At 38.2% G+C, this 12,576-nt stretch overlaps 4 protein-coding genes across 6 annotated transcripts; 3 read left to right on the plus strand and 1 right to left on the minus strand.

Annotated features, from left to right (window-relative positions):
* Positions 1-947: 947 nt before the first annotated feature.
* On the plus strand, positions 948-3,166 carry LOC103830852 (SUN domain-containing protein 4-like). The gene is made up of 2 exons (XM_033274625.1): positions 948-1,150; positions 1,424-3,166. Exons 1-2 carry the CDS (start codon positions 988-990, stop codon positions 2,959-2,961), a joined length of 1,701 nt encoding a protein of 566 aa, XP_033130516.1. The 5' UTR covers positions 948-987; the 3' UTR covers positions 2,962-3,166.
* Positions 3,167-4,225: 1,059 nt separating this feature from the next.
* LOC103830855 (serine hydroxymethyltransferase 2, mitochondrial) lies at positions 4,226-7,961 on the plus strand. Its single transcript, XM_009106671.2, has 15 exons — positions 4,226-4,564; positions 4,640-4,675; positions 4,762-4,848; positions 4,943-5,064; positions 5,232-5,308; positions 5,415-5,539; positions 5,649-5,741; positions 5,836-5,928; positions 6,022-6,219; positions 6,303-6,407; positions 6,549-6,614; positions 6,740-6,817; positions 7,135-7,246; positions 7,405-7,515; positions 7,598-7,961. Exons 1-15 carry the CDS (start codon positions 4,487-4,489, stop codon positions 7,744-7,746), a joined length of 1,530 nt encoding a protein of 509 aa, XP_009104919.1. The 5' UTR covers positions 4,226-4,486; the 3' UTR covers positions 7,747-7,961.
* LOC103830853 (tRNA-specific adenosine deaminase TAD3) lies at positions 7,934-10,667 on the minus strand. Of its 3 annotated transcripts, none has more exons than XM_033274639.1 (10): positions 10,602-10,667; positions 10,266-10,345; positions 10,121-10,172; positions 9,940-10,016; positions 9,751-9,872; positions 9,538-9,620; positions 9,232-9,331; positions 8,572-9,030; positions 8,370-8,473; positions 7,934-8,273 (listed from the first exon to the last, which is right to left on the minus strand). In XM_033274639.1, the coding sequence occupies exons 2-10, from the start codon at positions 10,336-10,338 to the stop codon at positions 8,057-8,059; spliced, it is 1,287 nt and encodes a 428-aa protein (XP_033130530.1). In that variant the 5' UTR covers positions 10,339-10,345; positions 10,602-10,667; the 3' UTR covers positions 7,934-8,056. The 3 variants fall into 3 exon arrangements, with proteins under 3 accessions (XP_033130530.1, XP_009104918.1, XP_033130529.1); XM_009106670.3 differs by having other exon boundaries at positions 10,528-10,665; XM_033274638.1 differs by having other exon boundaries at positions 10,266-10,353; positions 10,524-10,642.
* Positions 10,668-11,379: 712 nt separating this feature from the next.
* LOC103830856 (DNA repair RAD52-like protein 1, mitochondrial) lies at positions 11,380-12,538 on the plus strand. The gene is made up of 3 exons (XM_009106672.3): positions 11,380-11,715; positions 11,805-11,937; positions 12,194-12,538. Exons 1-3 carry the CDS (start codon positions 11,453-11,455, stop codon positions 12,335-12,337), a joined length of 540 nt encoding a protein of 179 aa, XP_009104920.1. The 5' UTR covers positions 11,380-11,452; the 3' UTR covers positions 12,338-12,538.
* Positions 12,539-12,576: the final 38 nt, after the last annotated feature.

Below are 12,576 nucleotides of genomic sequence, written 5' to 3' on the forward strand. Positions count from 1 at the left end.
TCTGAATTTCAAATATTCATGCATGGGCGGATTTATTCAAAGATTTGAAATATGAAAAAATCCAAATGAAAATATTCTCCTAAAGAAAACGTACAGATAAGGACGCTATTTCTGTTTAAATTTTTCTTTAAAAAAAAAAATTCTGGTTACAGCTAAGCACATCATTTGATTAAAAAGGTAAAGTATAAACTAAATACATTGTTCCTAAGTCATTTCTATACTCATTTTCTCTTCTGTCAATTGTTATCGACTTATTTATACTTCTTTTTTTTTTGTTTTAATTGTGTACAGCCTAGCCTAGCACATAATGTGATTAGAAGGTAAGGTAAACACAATATTATTGAAAACTTTAATTAAAAAGAAACTAATAAATTGCAAGATTCAAAAAGTGTTGACCCGGTACCATTTTACATACACTCAATTAGACCGCTCCTAAGTCTTTTCTATATACCTACCTTTCTCTCTTCTGTCAATTTTCCTCGCTGATCAGTGCTTGACAAGGTTTGTTGAGGAAGAAGAAGCTTTCCGAGTCTCCCTCCATTTGGTTTGTCTTTTTCAATCAGCGTAGAAACAGAGTTTCATTCTCTCTTAGGTAATGTCTCACTCGACTACTTCCCAGTAAACTTCGTATGTCGTTGTCTTCTTCTTCTCGGTTTTATTTAGCTTCTTGAAATCACTTGGGGGATATGTACATGATATGCTAGTTTCCTTCGTGCTTTTTTCATCTTGCTTGAATCTGAAACAGAGCCGGTCATGGCATGAAACATTTGCATGGGGTCCCTTAATTGATTAAGAAAAATATATGTTTTGATTATTTAGTAATTGTTACAAGTCATATAAACAGGCCATGTCTGTAAATCTTTACTTGGCTGTGGTACTTATATAACTCACTTTATTTGTGTTGCTGATACACATCTCTAATCACTGGTGTGCACTATTCATTTAGTATTTCGTTTAGTGATCTCCTGATTCTTGAGTGGATGTGAAATGCAAAGATCACGGAGAGCTCTTCTGCTTAGAAGAAGAGTTTCTGAGGATGCTTCGAAAGGAAGGAACCGTCTCTACAAAGTTTCGTTGTCTCTCGTTTTTCTCGTATGGGGGCTTCTCTTGTTATCTACTTTGTGGATCAGTCATGGAAATGATCACAAAGGTAAACTTTAAGCTCATTGACTTAATGGTAATTGTAGTTTGGGTCTGACATTTTAAAATTTTCATAATGGCCCACGCTATAAATAAAAGTTTGTGTCCTTTTTCTTCATAAAATTGTGATGCCCTGAGCGACCAGTTCTTTTGCCTATGCTATGGACCGGGGTTAACATATGCTTTTAGAAAAACAATAATCATGAATTTGTATATACACTTACTATTGTTCTTTTCATCTTTGTCTTAAGCTTATTAAAAGCTTACTTTTGGGTATTTTCAGGGAATTCTCTAGCCGGTTCGGTACAAAATGGTGATCAAGATGAAGATAGTGCAGATGATACATATGAACCTGTTGATGCACCATCACTAGAGTATACTTCTGTTCATATACCTGCAGCAAAAGAAATCAAAGACACAGTTGATGGGAATGTTACAGAAAGCAAAGAAGACATTAGGCTTGTGAACCAAAGTGAGATGGTTAATAGCAACACAGGTCTAGACAATGATACAGAGACCAATACTTCAAAGCTTGACCAGCTATCTCGTGATGTTCCACTTGGCTTCGATGAGTTCAAGAGTAGAGTGCCAACCACTAAAGACGAATCTGTAGCAAACCAAGTCAGCGGTGTGATTCACAGGATGGAGCCGGGTGGGAAAGAGTACAACTACGCAGCCGCTTCAAAAGGAGCAAAGGTCTTATCTTCTAACAAGGAATCAAAAGGAGCCACAAGCATCTTAAGCCCAGACAACGACAAGTATCTCATGAATCCGTGTTCCACTGAAGACAAGTTCGTTGTAATAGAACTTTCAGAAGAAACACTGGTGAACACAATCAAGATTGCAAACTTTGAGCATTACTCATCTAATCTGAAGGAGTTTGAGATTCTTGGAACGTTGGTTTATCCTAGTGATGCTTGGGTTCATCTTGGGAACTTCACAGCTTTGAACATGAAGAATGAGCAGAACTTTACACTAGTGGATCCTCAATGGGTGAGATATCTGAAGGTGAATTTCTTAAGTCATTACGGTTCAGAGTTCTACTGCACCTTGAGTTTACTAGAAGTCTATGGAGTGGACGCTGTGGAACGAATGCTGGAGGATTTAATATCTATTCAAGACAAAAACATAGTGAGACTCACTCAAGAAAGAGACAGTGAGAAGCCAGTACAAGTGATAGAGGATGGGAGTAAACAAAAGGAGAAGGAACAAGAAACATCGCCAGAGAGTGGGGTTGTGAAAGCTGAAGTAGCAGCTGAGAGAAAGAAGCTGATGGATACAGTGGAAGAGCTGAAACATCACCAACCAGGAAGCAGGATGCCAGGGGACACAGTGCTGAAGATACTCATGCAGAAGATAATGTCGTTGGACTTGAGTTTATCAGTTCTGGAAAGTTACTTGGAGGAACTTAGTTTAAGATACATGAAGATATTCAAGGATATGGATGTAGAGGCGATCAAGAGAGAGAAGGAGGTGGGGGAGATGAGACTAGAGTTAGATGAAATGAAGGAGAGGGAAGAGAAGATGAAGAGAGAGGCAATGGAAATAAGAGAATGGAGAAGAAAAGTGGAGACAGAGATTGAGAATGGTCAGAATGAGAAAGAGAAAGTGATGGAAAAGTTGGAGGAAGTTTTGGAAAAGATGGAGTGGATGGAGAAGAAAGGTGTGGCTGTGTTCACCATCTGTGTTGGGTTTGGAGCTTTGGCGGTTGTAGCTGTGATTCTTGGGAAGTTGATAGGTTTAGCAGAGAAGCCAGCTGACTTGGCTTGGCTTCTCTTGTTGATAAGCTCTATATTTGTTATGTTCGTTTTGTCTCTTTGATTGACAAGAACCTCAGTTTTGGCCTGCCTTTTTTTTTTTTTGAACTGTAGAGGCAGTTGAGTCTTTTATACATAATAAACATTCTAGTTGAAATGAAGATCAATTTTAACCACCTTCAGTATTATAGAGAAGAAGCAGAATAATCTTTACCCCATAGCTGAACTTAGCGGATGAAGTTTCTTCTAATGAAGCTAATACTGAGAAGCAGAATAATCTCACCCCTAAAGATGTAGATGCCCTTCTTGACCAAAGTCTTTTGCAAGCATTACATACAACACTAAAGGAGAAGGGTCCTCCCTTCCGTGGAAGCACTCTATGGTAAGAACACCATTCAGATACTTGAGTTACTTACTTTTTAGGATTGGGTTGTTTTATTACGCTCAGTCCGCTGAGTCTTCTCTAGAGCGCTTCACAGCACAAGCTCAGTCAGAGAAAATGCTTAAAATCATAGAGGTCTATAAACCAAGTAGACACAACAGTGCAATATTCACATCAGTTGGTCTATAAACCAAGTATACAAAGTTTGTGTGGTAGTACTTACAGATAATAAAATATTGTTACAAAGAATTAGTTTATCAAAAGACATAGCAATTCTGTTTATTAGCTCCTAATGTATGTGTCTTGATAACCAATTTGTATAGTCTTGAATACATTTATCTCGAACCGAACTATCTCGAATCAAAACTGAAATCAAATCGGATTTCATAAATATATATGGATCCTATATCTTTTGAGTGGGAAAATCGAAATTGAATGGATATCAGAATATCTAAAATATAATCTAAATATCTAAAAATATTAATTATTTAGTTTTGAAATATCAAAATATTCTAAAAAATACTATCTATAAACCCAATTAGCCAAAAAAAACTTGAATTATCTGATTGTTATTTGTCTGGAATATTAAAATCATCTGAATTATTTTATATTTTATCAGAAAAATCTGAATTATCCGATATTTTCTTCAAAAAAACCCAAAATATACATAAAATTGACTCAAATTAACCGAAAATTAGAATTGGACTAGAACCGAACTGGACTCATAATTTTTGGATATTAGTCGAATATCCAAAACAAACTGAAAACCGAAATAATCAGACCAAAAACAAATTGAATTTCATAAATATCCAAATAGATCATATATCTCTAGAACCGAAGCTAGAAGCGAGTTAACCGAACAAAACTGAAATGCCTAGGGCTACCTCTTTGACTTGAGCTCCTAAACATAGTGTGTTTAGGTAGTGTAATGGATATGGGTTTGATTCTGACCAAGCCCAACGAGAGAGTTCCCATGTCCCCGGATCTATCAATGTTCTTCATCGCCCTGATCACACAGGCAAGGTCAAGTGTCGGGGAAGTTGGAGATCCGAGTGGGTGATTCGTTACGTCAAAGTGAGGTTGCATTCCACCGAACCCAATAAAATAAAGGAAACAAAGCCACCTTTTGCTCTCACCAACCACAAATCAGTGTCCTGAGCACATACAACAACACAGCACAGAGACACAGAGGATAGAGAGAGAAACGATGGCGCTGGCTCTTCGCAGACTCTCCTCTTCCCTCAAGAAGCCCATCTTCTCCAATGGCGGTTCCTTCCGTTCTATGGTTATATTTCTGATTTTTCAGGCTTTTATCTTTTGTATCCTCCTTTGTTAGATTCTGATCCCTTTAACTTCTCAGTCGTCTACGCCAGCCGCGGAGAGATCTCGTTCCACTGTAAAGATCTCATCTTTTTACTTTTTATATCACATTGAATCAGATGCTTTATAAAATGATCAACATTTATCTTTTTCTTTGATCAGTGGATAAGACAACTCAATGCACCTCTTGAAGAAATCGATCCTGAAATCGCAGATATCATCGAGCTCGAGAAGGCTAGGCAATGGAAGGTTATTATATTCATTTTTCACATTGAAGGGTGTTGAAAGGTGGAAGCTTTATTATACTGATTTGGAATCTCGGTTGTTGTGATGAGGGTTTCAGGGATTTGAGCTTATACCGTCAGAGAACTTCACCTCTGCCTCGGTTATGGAAGCTGTGGGCTCTGTTATGACTAACAAGTATAGTGAAGGTTACCCTGGTGCTAGATACTATGGAGGCAATGAGTATGTCCATTTTACTTCACTGCAACTGTCTGGGATTGATCAAGTGTTCAGAAACATTTGTCTTCGTTATTATGCTTATAAAACGCCTTTTTGTTTGTTGGATGAAACTTCTTGCACTTTGGTTTTAGTCTCTCTGATCATCTAGATTGTTTTTCATCTTGTCAAAGGTACATTGACATGGCAGAGTCTTTATGTCAAAAACGCGCACTTGAAGCTTTTCACTTAGATCCTTCCAAATGGGGAGGTACTTCTAGTTTATGCAGTTGACATACTTAAACATATCCTATTAGAAAGCAAGCTATACTAATGGCGACGCTTGTGACATGAGCTACTCTTTTTTTTTTTTGTAGTCAATGTGCAGTCTTTATCAGGATCACCAGCTAACTTCCAAGTTTACACTGCATTGCTGAAGCCTCACGAAAGAATCATGGCACTTGACTTGCCTCATGGTGGCCATCTTTCTCATGGTTATCAGGTACTTGGAACGTAATCTCTTTAGCATAGTGTCAGTTTTAGGCTTCCTTTCTCATCTCCATGTGGAAATTGATATTGTATCCTTTTTCCCTCTCTTTTTCATTGTGCAGACTGACACGAAGAAAATATCTGCTGTGTCCATCTTTTTTGAGACAATGCCATACAGATTGGATGAGAACACTGGTTACATTGATTATGATCAGGTTTGATTGTTAATAACCATCTTAGCTTAATGCTTAATGGTATAATCGTTACCAAATATACCACTGAGACATGTTGGTATCATATATTCTGCAGCTAGAAAAGAGTGCCGTGCTTTTCAGACCCAAACTTATCGTTGCAGGTGCAAGTGCTTATGCTCGTCTATACGACTATGCACGTATTCGTAAGGTAAAATATTTGAGTGTGAAATATAAGCACCAATGTTACATGTTAAATTAATGTGGATTGTACATTTCAAGATTATTTATTACACAATTGCAGGTCTGTGACAAGCAAAAGGCGGTTATGCTTGCTGACATGGCTCATATTAGTGGGTTGGTTGCTGCTGGTGTGATACCTTCTCCTTTCGAGTATGCAGATGTTGTTACCACTACAACTCACAAATCGCTTCGAGGTCCCAGAGGGGCTATGATATTCTTTAGGAAGGGGTTGAAAGAGGTTAACAAACAAGGAAAAGAGGTGCATTTCAAGTTCATATTGTATTAAATAAATTGGTTAATAACCCTGCTGACTAATTTTCGTTGTGTTTGTGTAAATGGCAGGTCATGTATGACTATGAGGACAGAATTAACGCAGCTGTTTTTCCTGGACTGCAAGGTGGTCCGCATAATCACACAATCACAGGTCTTGCAGTTGCTTTGAAGCAGGTTTGATCATTAAACTCTTTTAACTGAAAATATGTTCTCTTTGTCTAATATGAACTCATTTCACTTTCTAAATAAGGTCTAATATAGGATTTTCTTGTTATCTTCTTTCATGATATTTTTGACTTGTTGATTTACTTACAGGTGAAAACACCTGAGTATAAGGCCTACCAGGATCAAGTTCTCCGTAATTGTTCAAAGTTTGCAGAGGTGAGACGTGTTTGCTGATTGTCATATTCTTAGTTGATATGCCTCTAATGTTTGAGAACACCCGAGTATAAGCTTATTGTAATCATCTCATTTTTTTTTGTTTGTGAAATGGCTTGTAATTACAGACTTTGCTATCAAAAGGATATGACTTAGTGTCTGGAGGCACTGAGAATCATTTAGTTTTGGTGAATTTGAAAAACAAGGTACTTCTCATTTTATCCTTTGTTGTATGAAGACCCTTTAATGTCTAGATGGAAATGCTTGCTTTAGACTTATATGTTTGCGTAAGAAGTTGGTTAATCGCATCGGTTTTAGTGAACATAACTTAAACTCATAACTTGGTTTTAGTATGAGAAACTGAAACAAGTATGGTTTCTTGCTTCTCATATTTATTGTGTGATTTCGTTTTTTTACTGACCACATGTAGCAAATCAAGTCTCAATGTTTTATTTCTGTACTGTGAACCTCATTAAACAGTGCCTAGGTGTCGCTAATTTTCTCTGCTACTTGAATTGTGCAGGGAATAGATGGATCAAGAGTGGAAAAAGTATTAGAATCAGTACATATTGCAGCAAACAAGAACACTGTTCCCGGTGATGTTTCTGCTATGGTTCCTGGTGGCATCCGTATGGGTAAGGCTCTTAAAAGAACACTGAAAGAAGTACATGTGTTAGTATGTCAAAAAAGTAGTACATGTTCATGCAAACACTTACTAGTTTTGAAGTTCCATCATAGAGTCCTTGTGATCACTGAAATAATACGTATATGTCCCCATCTGTTCTTCTTACAGGAACACCAGCTCTCACATCAAGAGGATTCATTGAGGAAGATTTTGCAAAAGTGGCTGAATACTTCGATTTAGCCGTCAAGATAGCCTTGAAGATCAAGGCAGAATCTCAAGGTATATAAATAAGTCCTTCGGTTTTATTTATTTTGTGTGAAGCTCTCTGAAAATTTGGGGGATCTATAATGGTGTAATGCAGGAACGAAGCTGAAGGACTTTGTAGCAACAATGCAATCAAATGAGAAGTTACAGTCAGAGATGGCAAAGCTGCGTGAGATGGTTGAAGAATATGCTAAACAGTTCCCAACCATTGGGTTCGAGAAAGAGACGATGAGATACAAAGAGTAGTTTCATATTTCAAGTGTTCCCAAAGAGAGTTACATTCACACGTTCTGATAAGACACAGAATCATTTGCTATCTCTTTTTCTTCTTTTTCATTTTGTGTTGAGAATAAAAGGGTATTGAGATGAACATGCAGTTTTAATACGATTCACAGAACACATGCATTCTTGTATGGTAAACACACTTAACCAATAAGAAGTTTGTGATTAAGATTTATTTTGGTTTATATAAATAAATCAGTAAAGACTTCCGATTCTTGGAGTTCTTGGAAAGAGAATCAGTTTCCTAGTTTAGAACTTGTAAATTGTAATACAATTATGACTCGGCTGTAACATGTTTCAGACCTTGATCTAGATCTAGTGCATTATGGGCATGACCATGACCAGGAAGCAAAACTCTGAACACTGCATAATGGTGATTTAAACTCTTTTCTCCTTGAAGCCTATAAACACTCCCGAGACCGCCTGCCGTGGGGTTTGGAAAAGCATAGAATATTCGTTTTATTCTTTGATGCACAAGCGCCATAGCACACCTTATATACACATGATCATAATTCAAAACTTCATCAGATTCTCAAAATTTTGCTGTTGATACAAGAGTAAATGCATATATGTATGGAGAAACTCACATTGTACAAGGCTCCCAAAGCAAGAAAATGTCATAACCAGTGCAGAGGTAGGGCTTTTCCATTGAAGGATCTCTAAGAGCTGCTTCCCTGCTGTCATTTTGGACCTATTGTTGGTGAGACACAAGGATGTAAGAGAGAAAGCTTTACTACTAGTCAAAGCACTTGAAGAACATTTAAAAATGTTGGTTTGGAATAAACTTACGCCTGGACTGTTAATGCTTGTCTTCTGCTTCTTAGCTGGAGAATCAGCACTTGAAGGTTGCGAATGATCCATACCAAAACTCTCGGATGAATTGGGAAACAGATACCTATCTCTTGCAGCAGAAGATTCAATGGCAACTATGGAAGCATGCCTTAGAGGGTGCCATTGGCTACACTTGTCACCATCATGTGGCTGCAAACTCCACTGCCAAGGATTCAGACAAGCAACAGCATGCGATGAACCATTCAGTTTTTCAAGTACACCGCTTAAGCATATCTCCGAACTAGCGTTAGCCTCTCTGTTGACACTCTGACAGTGAGTAGATTCCCCTGTTTCATTGAAGGGAATGGTCTCTGAGGTAGTCATGTCGCAAGGAGCAGATGATGGATATACTTGATCAGTTTCACTAGCTATTACCCGCTTAACTGAAGGATCAACTATCACTGCAGCATTTACAAGCTGAAAAAACACATTAAAAGCTTAGCAATTTGATCAATTAAGATCATGGTAAGTCTTAATACTAAGAGAAAACGGATCAAGGCGATAAAAAGGGAATGATATGAGAAAAATGAAAACAGATTAATAGGAGAGAGCCTGGTCTGTTGTCCAAAACTTCATAATCAACATTATGTAGATAAAGGGAAGAAGAAAAATACTTACTGGCTTATGACTAGATACTGCCAAGTTAATGGCAACACTCATGAACTTGCAGATTGATTGTTTGTCCTCCTCACTGAATCCACCTATGCCATCTATATTGCTGTCATTTTCAAATGCAAAAAGAAAACAGTTAGTGAGCGCATCATTATAAACAAAGACATGTTATTGCTATCATAACGAAGACAAGAGCACAAATACAAACCATAAAAAAGTTGGATTATTCTAAAAGGACGAAGGGTAAGATAAACCTTTTGGTTACCATATGGTTCAAGAAATCAGAATCTGAAGAAAAGATATGGAGCTTACTAGGTTGGAGGATGAAATGAAGTTGGCCATATCTTACATTGTTCTTCCCACTCCTCTTTAGACACCGCAGCATATTTGCATACCTATCATGAATCATAAGATCCAACCAAAAATATAAATCAATGAGCAAATAAATATTTGGACACGGATTCTAAATGTACAAAAAGCCTTGAAGAAAAGTGTTGTGAGAAGAAAGAAAAAGCAAGCACCCACTTCCGTAGTAAAAGGACTCAACTCATAGGGACCGACGAGTTTCTGCACATCAGGTGGCATATCATTCAAATGATCGTTTTGCTCAGGTGCTAGACATAAGATGACAGTCAACTGAGGTTCCCCTGTACAAGAAGCTTGCAATCACGACCTCAGCGAACCAAAACAAAAAAAGCTAACAAAGGAGGATACCATTATCCGGAAGAATCTTCCTCCGCACCCTTTTAACATGACGAAGATCTTCCAGAGGAGCAATCTTACATAACTGCCTATTATATAGCAAAGTCAAAAACTCTCTAGTTATAGCTCAGAGTCGAAAGAAACTGAGAATGAGATTACAGCAATGAATCAGAGTGGAAACAACATAACAAACCTCACAATGGTATTGGCAAACTTGGGTTTGATTACACTGGCATACACCTTCACTGTGAACAAAGAACACAAAAGCAGAGGTCTGAGAGATCAATCCAAATTCCAAAATGAGAAAGAAACCACTCTTTAAGAGAATGAAAGCATACAAGTGGGCTGATGCTCAGGAGAGAATGCAGGCTTATCAGGTATATGTATGATTTCCCATGCACCTGAATCCATTCCTTATCTGCAGATAGGTTCATAGCACAAAGAAGTGGTGAGAGAAAACAGCGGAAAGACTCCAGCTTTCTCTGTGGGAGGGAAGCTGATAAGATTGGTTTAGAGAACTTAAAGGTTCTAACTTTATAACATATATAACCATAATCACAAGAAGAAGGTGTTAGTAATCATTAGAGAGAATTAGATTACCTCACGCTGGAGCTTAGAGGAAAGCACGGGACAGAGACGCGTAAGCTAGCTAGAGAGAGAGAGAGAGAGTTCACCTAAAAGACACGACGGCGAGAAAGAGACGAGACCGGAGTGCAACCTTGCAACGACGACGTTTGCTTCCTTGCATTAATTAAAAATTAATTAAACGATTAATATGTGGAAATTAATTCTAATCACAAGTATAAAAGAGTCGGCGGGACAAGACATCTAAACCTAGACCTGGGCATTCGAGTCCTCAGATCGGGTTCAGATCGGGTCGAGTTCGGATCGGGAGTTCGAGTTTTTTCGGATCCGGATCGAGTCGGATCTACGATAGTTAGACCCAATAGGGTAATTAGAGTTTGTCGATTCGGATTCAGTTCGGGTCATATCGAATCCAACCCCTAAAAAATATCTAAAACACATAGAAAATATTTAAATACTAAAAATACATAATAAATTTTATTTAAAATATGATCTATGAACATGAAAAATATCAGAAATTTTATCTGATTATCTCAATTATATTTTTAAAAATCTAAATTTTTATCCGAAACTCAAGATTATATCCAAAAACTAAAATTTAAAACTTAAAAAATACTCCCATAATACAAAAAATAAACTGAAACATCCATATATATCTAATATATACTAGAATTTTCGGGTTTTCAAGTACCCTATTCGAGTTTTGGGTTTGGGTCGGATCGGGTCGGATCCAAGACCCGCAGGTTCTTCACAACAAGATCCAATAAGGTAAAATGATCGGTTTCGGTTTTCGATCGGGTTGAGATTTTTCGGGTCGGTTTCGGGTCGGATCTTCGGGTCCGGGTAAAATTTCTATGCCTATCTAAACCCTTGCAACGACGCCGTTTTACTACAAGACATCTAAAACCCTACAAGCAGAGCACTTTCTCCGGCGAAAGAAATGGCGGCGAGTCTAGGGTTACGTCTCAAGGCGGCTACATCGACGTTGAGGAGCGGAGCAGCTACTACTCTTCTTCCAAGGACTTGCTCGTGGGAAACGGCGAAGAGATGTCGCGGATTGTGCTCAGAAGCAGAGAACGATGTTCCAACATCAGGAATCGGGAGACCTCTGGCGAAGATACTCAAGGAGCTCAACAAAAAGGTTCCAGATTCCGCCATCAAGACCCGCGTCGAAGATGGCTTCTCCATGAAATACATTCCTTGGTTTGTCTTTTAGTCTTTTTTTTTTTCTTTTTTTTGAGAGAGACTGTTTTGGTTGATACTTACTCATATAGGTTGTGGTGATTGGTCAGGCATACTGTGAATCGGATTATGAACCTGCATGCTCCAGAGTGGTCAGGTGAAGTTCGGAGTGTTACTTACTCTCCTGATGGTAACACCGTCACTGTTGCTTATCGTGTCACTCTCTACGGCACTGATGCTGAGGTATGGCCAGTCTTTTTTAGCTTATATCCTTTAACTTGATAATGTCTGTACGTTTGATGTTTTGTCCTATGTATGAGACCCGTTAAGACAAACACAGCTCAGTGAGAGTATGTTGATTGTTGGGAAACACCAACTCTGGGTTTAGGGAGTTTGGTTTCTTACTCACTGTCTTGAGCGCATTACGTGTTTATTGTATTGCATTTTTAGCTGGAATCATTTGTTGCTAAAGTTGACAATTGTTTTTTGTGTTGTGAAGATTTACAGGGAATCAACGGGGACCACTTCTGTAAATGACAAAGGCTATGGCGATCCTGTGCAAAAGGCTGAAGCAATGGCGTTTCGCCGTGCTTGTGCGAGACTTGGATTGGGGCTTCATCTTTATCACGAGGATGCTCTGTAAAATCCCGCTTTTTTTTTAACGATGTGAACAAACTATATTTTGGGTGTTACCACTGCTTTGGTAGCAGTAGTCGGTAGAACGTAAGGAAGTCAAAGTTTTGTATCTATTGATTGTTGCCCTTAGGATTTGAAATCGGTTAATGCCATGAGCCTCGGATGACTTTTGCTTATGTTAAGCAGCTCTTGTTGCGCATACTATTAAGGTTGCAGCTTAAAACCCCGGTATTGATTTCACTTTGC

Source organism: Brassica rapa, chromosome A07 (assembly GCF_000309985.2).
Source record: "Brassica rapa cultivar Chiifu-401-42 chromosome A07, CAAS_Brap_v3.01, whole genome shotgun sequence".
In the NCBI taxonomy this organism is placed as follows: Eukaryota; Viridiplantae; Streptophyta; class Magnoliopsida; order Brassicales; family Brassicaceae; genus Brassica; species Brassica rapa.

What these genes read in the sequence shown, in the direction of transcription:
- LOC103830852 (XM_033274625.1), top strand. Translation starts at nt 988, where the DNA reads ATGCAAAGATCACGGAGAGCTCTTCTGCTTAGAAGAAGAGTTTCTGAG. An exon ending in TCATGGAAATGATCACAAAG is followed by an intron (nt 1,151 to 1,423) that starts GTAAACTTTAAG and finishes GGGTATTTTCAG; the next exon opens with GGAATTCTCTAGCCGGTTCG.
- LOC103830855 (XM_009106671.2), top strand. Translation starts at nt 4,487, where the DNA reads ATGGCGCTGGCTCTTCGCAGACTCTCCTCTTCCCTCAAGAAGCCCATC. An exon ending in AGATCCTTCCAAATGGGGAG is followed by an intron (nt 5,309 to 5,414) that starts GTACTTCTAGTT and finishes TTTTTTTTGTAG; the next exon opens with TCAATGTGCAGTCTTTATCA. An exon ending in ATTGTTCAAAGTTTGCAGAG is followed by an intron (nt 6,615 to 6,739) that starts GTGAGACGTGTT and finishes TTGTAATTACAG; the next exon opens with ACTTTGCTATCAAAAGGATA.
- LOC103830853 (XM_033274639.1), bottom strand. Translation starts at nt 10,338, where the DNA reads ATGGATTCAGGTGCATGGGAAATCATACATATACCTGATAAGCCTGCA. An exon ending in GAAGATTCTTCCGGATAATG is followed by an intron (nt 9,873 to 9,939) that starts GTATCCTCCTTT and finishes CTTCTTGTACAG; the next exon opens with GGGAACCTCAGTTGACTGTC. An exon ending in CTTTGGGAGCCTTGTACAAT is followed by an intron (nt 8,274 to 8,369) that starts GTGAGTTTCTCC and finishes TGTGTATATAAG; the next exon opens with GTGTGCTATGGCGCTTGTGC.
- LOC103830856 (XM_009106672.3), top strand. Translation starts at nt 11,453, where the DNA reads ATGGCGGCGAGTCTAGGGTTACGTCTCAAGGCGGCTACATCGACGTTG. An exon ending in TCCATGAAATACATTCCTTG is followed by an intron (nt 11,716 to 11,804) that starts GTTTGTCTTTTA and finishes GTGATTGGTCAG; the next exon opens with GCATACTGTGAATCGGATTA. An exon ending in TCTACGGCACTGATGCTGAG is followed by an intron (nt 11,938 to 12,193) that starts GTATGGCCAGTC and finishes TGTGTTGTGAAG; the next exon opens with ATTTACAGGGAATCAACGGG.